The 10,173-nt window shown below is 41.4% G+C and overlaps 1 protein-coding gene across 1 annotated transcript in view; it reads left to right on the top strand.

The window, feature by feature from the left end:
• LRCH3 (leucine rich repeats and calponin homology domain containing 3) overlaps positions 1–10,173 on the top strand; it is a 69,971-nt gene that overhangs the window by 40,779 nt on the left and 19,019 nt on the right. Inside the window, exons 10-14 of the mRNA XM_019503055.1 lie at positions 3,798–3,874; positions 7,906–8,001; positions 8,436–8,487; positions 8,677–8,826; positions 9,889–9,936. Coding sequence (XP_019358600.1) covers positions 3,798–3,874; positions 7,906–8,001; positions 8,436–8,487; positions 8,677–8,826; positions 9,889–9,936 — 423 coding nt within the window. The remainder of the gene's footprint in view (positions 1–3,797; positions 3,875–7,905; positions 8,002–8,435; positions 8,488–8,676; positions 8,827–9,888; positions 9,937–10,173) is intronic.

Genomic DNA, 10,173 nt, shown 5'->3' with positions numbered 1-10,173 from the left:
CACCAGAGCACCACGAGTGCTCGTACAGCCGTGCCAGGGATCCCGCAATAACCTCAGCCAATTCCCTCAGTACTCGGGGGTGGAGATCGTCTGGACCAGCTGATTTAAATACATCCAGTCCCTCCAGACGTTCCCTGACTAGATCCTCACTGACCCTTGGCCTGGGTGCGCCTCCCCTAGGGCCTGAGGTGGGCCCGGTCGGGGGGCTGATCTGGTCCCTGCTCAGGAAAATGGAGGCAAAGAAGTCATTAAATAGGTTAAGCTTTGTCATCTGGTGTGACGACCAGGTTTCCTAGTGTGTCTTGCAGGGGCCCCACATTACCTGGTACCTTCTTTTTGCCCCCTCTGTATTTAAAAAAGGACTTCTTGTTGTCCTTGATCTGGGTCGCTAGTCCCAGTCCCATCTCCGCCTTGGCCTTCCTGACCCCCCCCCTGCATCCCCGAGCAACCGCAGTGCAGTCCTCCCTGGGGATGGCCCCTCCCTGCCATCGGGTGTGCACCTCCCTTTTAGCTAAGAGACATTCCCGGGTGCTTTTGGTGAGCTTCGGGGGCTTTTGCGCCGTCTTGCTCCCTTTGATCCGTGTTGGGATCACCTCCCTTTGGGCTTGGAGGATTGTCTCCTTTAGGAGTGACTGCTCTTCTTGGACACATGGCTCCCCTCCCCTCCGGGACCTTAGTGCTTCCCCGACTACTCTTCTTAGTTCGTTGAAGTCTGCCCTCCTGAAATGTAAGGCTGCATCCTGTTCTGTTCTGCTCACTTTTCCAACCTGTCCAGATCTGCCTGGATTCATTCCCTGCCCACTAGTGTGTTTACTTTACCCCATAATTTGGTATCATCTGTGAATTTGGACAGAGTGCTTGCTTTCCACACCCTCGTCCAGGTCACTGATGAAGACATTGAACAGCACCGCCTTGCGGGACTCTGCTGTCCACTTCTTTCCAGGTCGATACCAACCTTTCCACCATCAGTCTCTAGGTGCGACCCCATAAACCAATTTGCAACTCACCTGACCATGTAATCATCTATGTCAGAGTCACTCAGTTTATCTATGGGAATGTGATGAGATACCATATCGAAGGCCTTCTTGAAATTCAAGTAAATGACATCTACCTTGACTCCTGCGTCCAAGCATTTTGTGACCTGGTCGTAAAAAAAAACAAGGTTAGTCAGGCAGGTTTTACCTGCTATGAATCCGGGATGGTTGCCCTTCAGCATTGTTTTTCCTGCTGGACTCCCGCAAGTGTGATCCTTAATAATTTTTTCAAATGTGTCCCCACAAGTAACTGGGTATTCTTGTCTTTGATAGGTTTTCAGTGTGTCTTCATTCTGGTACTGTGTGGTTGTTTGCTTTCTCCTACATATTTTCCCTCGGGGCATTTGGCACACTGGATGACATATGTAACGTTTCTGGAGATGCAGGTGTAAGATCCAGGAATGGTGATGGTTCTGTTGTGGGGTGTAGTTATAGTGGGGGTGGTGGAGATGTGTTGGCAGGTTTTGCATTTCTTGTCATGGCACGGTCTGGATCCATTCAGTGTGTTCTGGGGCATAGGAAGTTTGCTTCAGCAGTTCTTCACATGGTATCCCAGTGGCTCTTTCAAAAGTGTGATCTCTGTCTAGAGGAGTGTCCTTGTTGAGTGAAATCCCTTTTGAGATTTACGAGGTGATGATCACTGGTGTTCTCCTCAGTGCAAATTCGGTGGTATTGGAGGGCATGGCTGTATATTACAGCTTTCTTGGTGTGTTCAAGGTGATTGCTGGTTTTGTTCAGATATGTACGTTGGTCTGTGAATGTCATGTATTATATGGTGGTCTATATTTTACCATTCTGGATTCTGATCATAGTGTCTAAAAAGGAAATGTTGGTTCTGGAGTATTCAAGAGATAGTCTGATGGAGGGGTGATGATTACTGAATTTCTGATGGAAATCAATCATGGACTAAATATAGACATTGTATTTATGGCACATTATAACCTGCCTAACTTCTGATACACCAGGTAATCTCTACTATTGACCAGCTATATCTTATCCCCAGGTCTACATGCCCATTCTACCCCACACCTGTTTCTCACCAACTGAGTGTCTCAATTTGCATTTTCACTGATTGGTATTCTTGCATATTGGCATCTGGCTTCTATTCCATTCCATCCAGGAAGAGCGCAGAACAACTGCAGACTTCCTCAGCCTGAAGAAGGGTGTTTGTACCCAAAAGCTTGCAAAGAAGGATTTTTCCAACTATTTGAGTTTGTCTAATAAAAGATATCGGAGTGACCCAAAGAACCTTGTCTGCCTGTGTCCTTAGACCAACATGGCTACAACCGACACCCCTGAAATGTAGCAATCTCACTTTAAACTATGGATTTTAAATGAGCTAGGAGATCATACTTGTCCACAACAATTGGTTGCTCTGTGTTGGTATCCTCTAACACTATGTAAAATTACCAGGACTTCAAACTGGGAGTGAATTTGCACAGTGGTTCTGAACAAAAATTCTGTGTTTTGAGATGTGTGTGTGACATGATATCATTCTGAGTCAATCCTGGGATCCAGCAATTGGCCAGTAAAGGTGGGTTACTAGTGCATGTTAAAAATCTTGTTAGAGAATTGTTTACAAGTGACTAGAAACAAGTATAAGTGTCCTTGAGATGTGGATTTTTTCCATTAAAACAAAAAAAAGAACTTGGTCTCAGTGGTTATCCTTTCAGATGAACCTGAACAATGTCCTTTTTGTTTTCTGTACTTGAGTATCCCACTGTTTGAAAGCTGGTTTCTGATATTTGAACTGCGCCGGTGCATTTAGAAATCCAAGAAATATAACTAGCTCAGTAACAGTTCAAATTACTTTGGGTGCCTGTGGTCTCCTCCACATTTCCCCAGAATGCATTAAATGGGATCTCACTTGCTTTTGCGTAACTTTTATATGCATTGCTTATAATAGAAGTTGTTACTAAGTGCTCCTTCCGTTGATCCCACTCTAGTTCCAAATGCCTATCTCTAAAGAAGTAGAGGTGATCACTTCTAGAAAGCGATAATATGACTGTCTTGTTTCATTTCAGTGCTTTATGGTAACACACCAATTAAAATATGCTTGACCAGAATTCCCCAACAGTTTCTGTAACATTGTTTGAATCTTGGCAACTGCCAAACTTCTTTGCTTTGCTTACAGCAGCCACTGCTATATGCGCATCATCAGAAATTGATCCCTGCTGTGAGAGTCTGCACACTAGGAAATGGAAAAGTCTCTTCATAAAACTAAAATTAAATGCAGGAAGCATCAAGCAATATGACCCTTTTGTCTGTATGCCATGCTAATCTGAATTCATGCCCCTGTATCAAAGTGTAACAAGAGACTCGGCTTAGTGGATGATGTTGCATACTTCACAACCACCTTGTGTGAGAATATCCTTGGGTTTGAGGCACTAAAGCAAAACAGTATGCTCAGACTACAATAAATCCTTCCATTTACCTTTATAATGCTTTGAAGGGGTACTTATGTTTCCCCATACCTCTAGCAGTTTTGTTTTTTAAACTGCAGTTCTTTGACGGATATGTTCAGACTTTAAATTCAAGATTCCATTAATTACATGCAGCCTAAAACAAGTGAGCCTACATAACAGCCAGCGTTCTTCTTGATTTGTTTCATTTCTTTGCCAGGGATTTTTAAAACCAGCTATCATATGTTTGCATCTAGGCCAACTGATACTATACCTATGGTTAGTTTGGTGTGACAAAAGAGATTCTTGAATCATTGACCATGTTGCTTACTTTGTTGTCTTGTGTTTTCATTTTGCTTAGGGCTCACCAGTAAAGCCAGTGCCCATCAGAGAATTTCAGAGAGCAGAGGACACAAGGCGATACTTGCATCAAAATAGGTAAGAGAACCTGAGAAGTGTTTTTTATTTCTTATTATAACTGGTTGGAAGATTTTGAGCAAAACAGAGGTTCATTGAAACATGTCAAATCCTAGATCCCCAAATATATGGCCCCAAACATCTCAAGTTTAGCAAAATCAAATCAAAAGCAGTTAAAGCAAATCAAAAGCAGGCTTCTCACAGAACCCTGTCTGGATTCATGGCAGGCTGGTGGGGATACTGATGCTTCCTAGGATGTAGCTCCAGAGAAGCCATGTTAGGCTAACTGCACTGGCTCCAGGAACTCCAGGCTTCCAGTCTCCCTAGCCTACTGGGACCTGACAGCCCCCAACTATAGGGTAAAATGGTGAAACCCTTGGGTGCAGCATATGGTTTTGCAAGTACCTTCTTTTAGTTAAGAGTGCAGCTTGAGAGGGTGCAGAGGAGAGCCACGCACATGATCAGAGGTCAGGAAAACAGACCTTATGATGAGAGGCTGAGAGCCATGGGACTTTTCAGCCTGGAAAAGCATAGGCTCAGGGGTGATCTGGTGGCCACCTATAAGTTTATCAGGGGTGCTCACCAGTATCTGGGGGAACGTCTGTTCACCAGAACGCTCCAAAGAATGACAAGTTCGAACGGTCACAAACTCTGCCACGACCGTTTCAGGCTAGACATAAGGAAGAATTTCTTTACTGTCCAAGCCCCTAAGGTTTGGAATAGACTGCCACCGGAGGTGGTTCGAGCACCTACATTGAACACCTTCAAGACACATTTGGATGTTTATCTTGCTGGGATCCTATGATCCCTGCTATGATCCCTGCTGATGTCCGGCCCCTAGGGCAGGGGGCTGTACTCGATGATCCTTCAGTGTCCCTTCCAGCCCGAATGTCTATGAAATCTAGTGTCTCCAAAGCAGAATAGTTTTGTGATTTAGGCCAAAACTAATTTTTAAAAAGTCCAAATTTCCCCTGAACCAAAAATCTGGCTTTTACAGTGAGCTCTGTTTATAGTAGAGCCTTTTGGGTTGCAGGGTGCTTTATAAACATGTAAGATAAGTGCCCTACTGTTTAGAATGTAAAATTGACATGATAATTTGTAGCCAAAACTTGGCAACTTAAACCCTCACTGTAATATTATTAATGAATATGCCCACATAAACAATTATGTTCTTTTCAAAGTAGATCAAATTGGCAGAGAGTCTTAAAAATGCTTTGCTAAAATGCAGTGCATTGGGGGAAAATATAGATGAAAGCTGCATGCAATATGATCCTAAAAAGCCATTGGAAATAAATTGCACATCTTTGCACAATGCTTGTTTGTTGAGTGGATGTGGTATATCTTTCTGAACATTTTCTACTTAGCCTGAAATATGCATGGAACTACAGATAAGTCATTGTTCGTAGTCAGGAATTTACAGGCCCCATTAAAATGAAATATAATGATGGAAGGTGACATAGGGCTTGCCTATATTTGTGAAGTGCATAGATTTAAACCGGTTGTGCAATTTTAAGTTTCCCTAACCCATGTTTATATTCTTCAGGCTTGTGTTCCTAAATTGTCAAATTAACTTACATCCACAGACACAAATTTTAAAAGTTTTAAATTAATCTGTTTTAGGGATTTGAACTGGCATAGTTATGCCAATATTTTAGACAGATTTAACTAAATAGGCTTCACATTTTGTAGAGGGAAAGGGGAGAGGAGCAAGAACTGCCTCCAAAAGCCCAGGTGGTCATTTAGGTTAATAACACAGCCTTCTTGAGAATTATGCATTTTTTTCTTTGGTAGCTACTGTAGTGATAATAGGGTTAATATTTCCCTCCTGGAAGAAGTGTGTAATAAACTGATGATTTGAGAGGTTGCAAACACAAGGAATAGAGTCAAGAAGAGCATAAGGAATCGCACAGAAAGAGCTCAAGAGCAGGAGAAGGGGAGATACATTTATATATAGTTCCTCATGCAGCTGCAGTTAAGGCCATGTTTTGATTTGTCATTGAGCTGTTTCATTTCTCTTGAGGTTAAAATTTTCTGTGTGGGGCCTGAGCAGAAACTTTTTTCCTTGTAAAAAAATAGTCTTGGATTGTTGTAGGAATGTTAGCATGAGACGCAATCTGGTTTTGGACGCTTTGCTGTCTATGTCCTAAATACATTTTTTTTAAATAGATTTTGGAAATTCTGTACATTGGAACTCTCTCGCTCTCTCTCTCTCTCTCTCTCTCGGTCGTCTTACAGAATCTGAATTTAAGAGCAGTAGTGGGTTTATTTTCTGAAAACTCTTTTTGCATATGGACAGCGGTGTAACCTCCATGGATTTCCTGGGATTTGACCAGTGTGGTTAGTGTGCACGTTCAGTTGCAGATGGCAGATGCTTCAGCGTGTGCCAGAATTCCTTGCCCTGTAGTGTCTGCAGGCAAACCTTGAAATAACAGAGCAACCTGCCATGTCCTCCTCAAATGAAGTGTGTATTCTTGGTCTGAAAGAATAGTTGGGAGCTATAACTGAAGTTGGGAATAACTAGTCTTTATAAAAGCTAGGCTCCCTCACGCACATGAAAGCAATAAAACAACTCTAATTAATTAGACAAGAGGGTTTTTATGTACATATGCTGATTTTGGCAATCCACACTAATGATAAAGTAAATTATAGTTCCATGGGGTTCTGATGTTTGTCAGCTTTAACACAGAGATGGCACGAGATCTTTAAGTAGACAGATTTAATCCAGCGTCTCATCCCATTCATCTCTCCTTGCAGTGGAATTAAATTTTTAATGAGTTACCAAAAAAAAAAAAGTCGTTCCTTCCAAAACTAAAGAAAAATAGCTGTGTAAAAATTAATTAGTATTTTGGAGTATTTGAAGTTTATAGTAGTGGAATATTTTACTTATGCCAGCCAGCCACATAAGCTGTAAATTATTCCCGCAACAATTTTTTGCAATACCTTGGCAGACAGCCTTAATTTTTTTCCACAGCACACTGGAGCCATCAAAGCTTTTGAAAGGCTAGACGTAATTCAGGCTTTCTCTTAATAGTAGCGACATTAGCTAGCTAAAGGCAGTAAATACAGCTTGCACATGTGGGCAGCCTGCAGCAACTTCCTGACTCAGCAGTGCTACGTGCCATTTCAGATCTGGATGTGAAGTTTGATTTTGGTGTGTTTTTGACCCAGTGTTGTTAAATCCAAACAGCATTGGGCATTGTGTGCATCACCTGAGAGCTGTAAGGTAATTCAAAAGGAAGCATCTTCAGTTGTGTCCTACGTGAGTGTATTTTATGTGAAAGGAGAACCCAACTTGTACACAGTTGCATGGGCAAAATCAGTAACTGGGGTATTTCTAGGTGCACGGTTTTGTTTGCACCTGTCAAGGCACATCCCTTCATATACAACTTAAGCATTTAGCTGACACTTAAGAGTGTTTCTTTTAAAGAGAACAGACCATAGTGAAACCACGATGTCTTTTGCACTTGCCTTCTCTTGTTATCAACCCTGAATACTTAGTTTAATGATTCCACTAAGTTCCCCCTCACTCCTAAACAAAACTTATTAGCTAAGATCTGATTCCAGTATTTCTGTCTCTGGTGCTGATGTAAGTGACAGCACAACTTGATTTTTTTAAGAACCTAGGTGGAGTTGGTAGCACTGGTAGTTAAAAGATCTTTTTTTTTGTCAGTGAACTGAGCATTAGTTGTGAACATATCTGAGAGAGAATAATGAAGTTTCTCAGTGACACTTTTTTTAAACAAAGGTAATCTTTCTATAGTGTAATTGCACTTGAAAGCTGGGTTGTCCAGTGTTTAAGAAGAAGTGCCATTTTTGTTTACTTCTAAAAATTGTTTTCAACAGCAAGTGATATTACTGGACACACTTCAGTAGTTATAACACAACAGGTGTCATTGAGCCTTATGTTTAAATGTGCTTGCTTTGGGCATTTTAATAACCTGCAGTTTACAGTTTAATCACTGTCTTGACAAGCAGCTGTAATCTAGACAAAAATGACTTTACGTGACAACTGCTGAGCATCATTAATCAGTCTGCCCTGGGTTTACTTGCAGGGACACTGATGAATTACGAAGACCAGAAACACTAAGTTTGTTGCAGGACAGAGAGCGACACCAAGGACTAAGGAGTTACGTGGACAGAGCAGAGAGGTAGGGAAGAGAAGCATGTAACTACTGCATCTCTTTGCTAATAGGTGTGATGATCAATTGGTTTTCTACGTGTGAAAGAACTAAAAAGTTCTTCGACTCCCTTTGGTAAGACACTCAGTGTTCACGCATTTCTGACTATGGCTGACTATTAAGCCAGATTTCATGCTCCCATCCATACATCTCCAGCTGGATAAGAGCATAGCCTTTACACTTGAACCACAACATAGACCCATCATCAAGCATCTGTAATACGATTGGCAATTATTAGATCATTATTTGGCACTAGAACTTAACCGCTTGTGGGTTAGTTCACAGAATGGTTGTACTATTGACAAGGGTATCTTAGTATTGTTGGCAGTTGATGTTTGAAGAATAATCTAGTTCAAGAAAGATGTACTTATTCTATGTTATATGGCTGTCTTTTTATTTGTCAGAGCCCCAGCTGATTCATCTTACCATCTCTGTCTGTCAAACACCCACAATCAGGTAATACCCTGTATTCCTTAATTTTTTGCCTTTCTTTTTTTGTGACAAACTTGGTCAAACTTTCTCTTAGCCAGTTGATTCACATCGGCATGTGCTGCATCTCTGTGATCTGCCTGCTTCTCCTTCACTAGCTATCTGCAGTCTTTCAGCCTAATGCATTCCCTTTAATACACAGTGGTTTTGTTCCAGATGTCTAATACAGATGCAGACATTCACCGAAGGCGAGAGCACTTAGTGGAGCGCACTCGGCGAGAGGCCCAGCTTGCAGCACTTCAGTATGAGGAGGAGAGGATAAGAACAAAGCAGATCCAGAGGGAGGCTGTCCTTGACTTTGTCAAAGTACATAGCTTTCATGAAGTCTAACACGTATCTCTCCAAGGCCTTCAGTAACAGTGAAGTGTGGGCATTGTTGTCCAACATCTCTCACACAGCTATAGGGTGACCTACACTTTATACAAAAATGTCTCATCTGTTTTCACAAGATGCAGTCTGTAGGACCTACAGTGCGATGCAGGGAAAAATAAAATAAAATTGAACAAGTAGGGAAAAAGTTTGCACAAGGCACAGGTCTAAGGTGTCTTTTTTGCAGGATGGGCAGTTGTGTTCGTTCTGTTCCTCCTGTAGATGAGGTTGGCATAAGAAAGAATGGCTCCTTGTTAGATTACGGAACAAAGGGGATTTTGAGGAAGGTTTTGGCAGATGAGGAAGTGGCTTTCCCGATGAGGCAAATGTAGTCTGACCAATTTCCACACCTTAGATTTATCTTAGTGTTTGCATCCAGCTGCTGTTAGGATCCACACCAGCTCTGCCTGGAACAGGGAGTGAGAGATGATGCAGTTACACGTTGTGATTTAAGGGTGGCCTGCAGTGGAAAGGCAGTTGTGCTGTTTTGCTTTTCTGTGATCTGTGCAGTTGTTTTAAGGAATGGATTTTAGCTGACTGTTTTAAAACACTGCTTTCCATTAACACCTCTTCAGTTCAAATTCCTGGCAACTTGTTGGAGAAAAGCTGCCTTTGTTGAAGATTCAAATCATCCTTTCAGCTGAAGGCTTCTTTGCATTCTGTGTACCAATTGTTCATTGTCAAAAAAGTTTTCATTTAGTTGCCCAGTATTTGTGAGCAGATAGTTATTTTCAGCCACAACTTTTTTCTGTAATGGGTTTTAGGGTTACTATGTTGCTTTAATCTAGACATCCATTTTTTTTTAATGGTATAAAAGTTTACCCAAGACTGACAGTATTTGCTAAATTTTAATGTAATGGAAACTTGAAATTTCCCCACTGTCTGTTTTATTTAAAATTAAGGCTTCCAGGGATTTAGAATGTTTCCAAATACCACTGTGTTGTTCCATGTTTATGCTTGTCTGTCACATCCTATTAACTCCAGTGTTTCTCCCCACAGCAAAAGGCATCCCTGAGCCCTCAGAAGCAAAGTCCTCTTGATAGTGAGGTAATGGCAGCATGGCATATTAAGGTGTTAGCTAATTTTGAGTGATTGTGCTAAAAAAAATCTGTAAGAAACATTTTGCTGGTTGATATTCTTCATCACTTAGTAACTGCATGGTTTTCTTTAATCTAAACCGTTGCAATTCTGTTAGTTACTTATTATGCTAGTTTTGTATTTTTCCTTTTGTTTACTCTATGATCATCTCTGTACTGTGGGTTTGCTTTATTGTGTTGCTTTTGA

The sequence above is a fragment of the Gavialis gangeticus genome, unplaced genomic scaffold (assembly GCF_001723915.1).
Source record: "Gavialis gangeticus isolate Ggan-Ray unplaced genomic scaffold, GavGan_comp1, whole genome shotgun sequence".
Taxonomy (NCBI): Eukaryota; Metazoa; Chordata; order Crocodylia; family Gavialidae; genus Gavialis; species Gavialis gangeticus.
The sequence above is the reverse complement of the archived record's forward strand: the minus strand, read 5'-3'. Positions and strand labels throughout refer to the sequence as shown.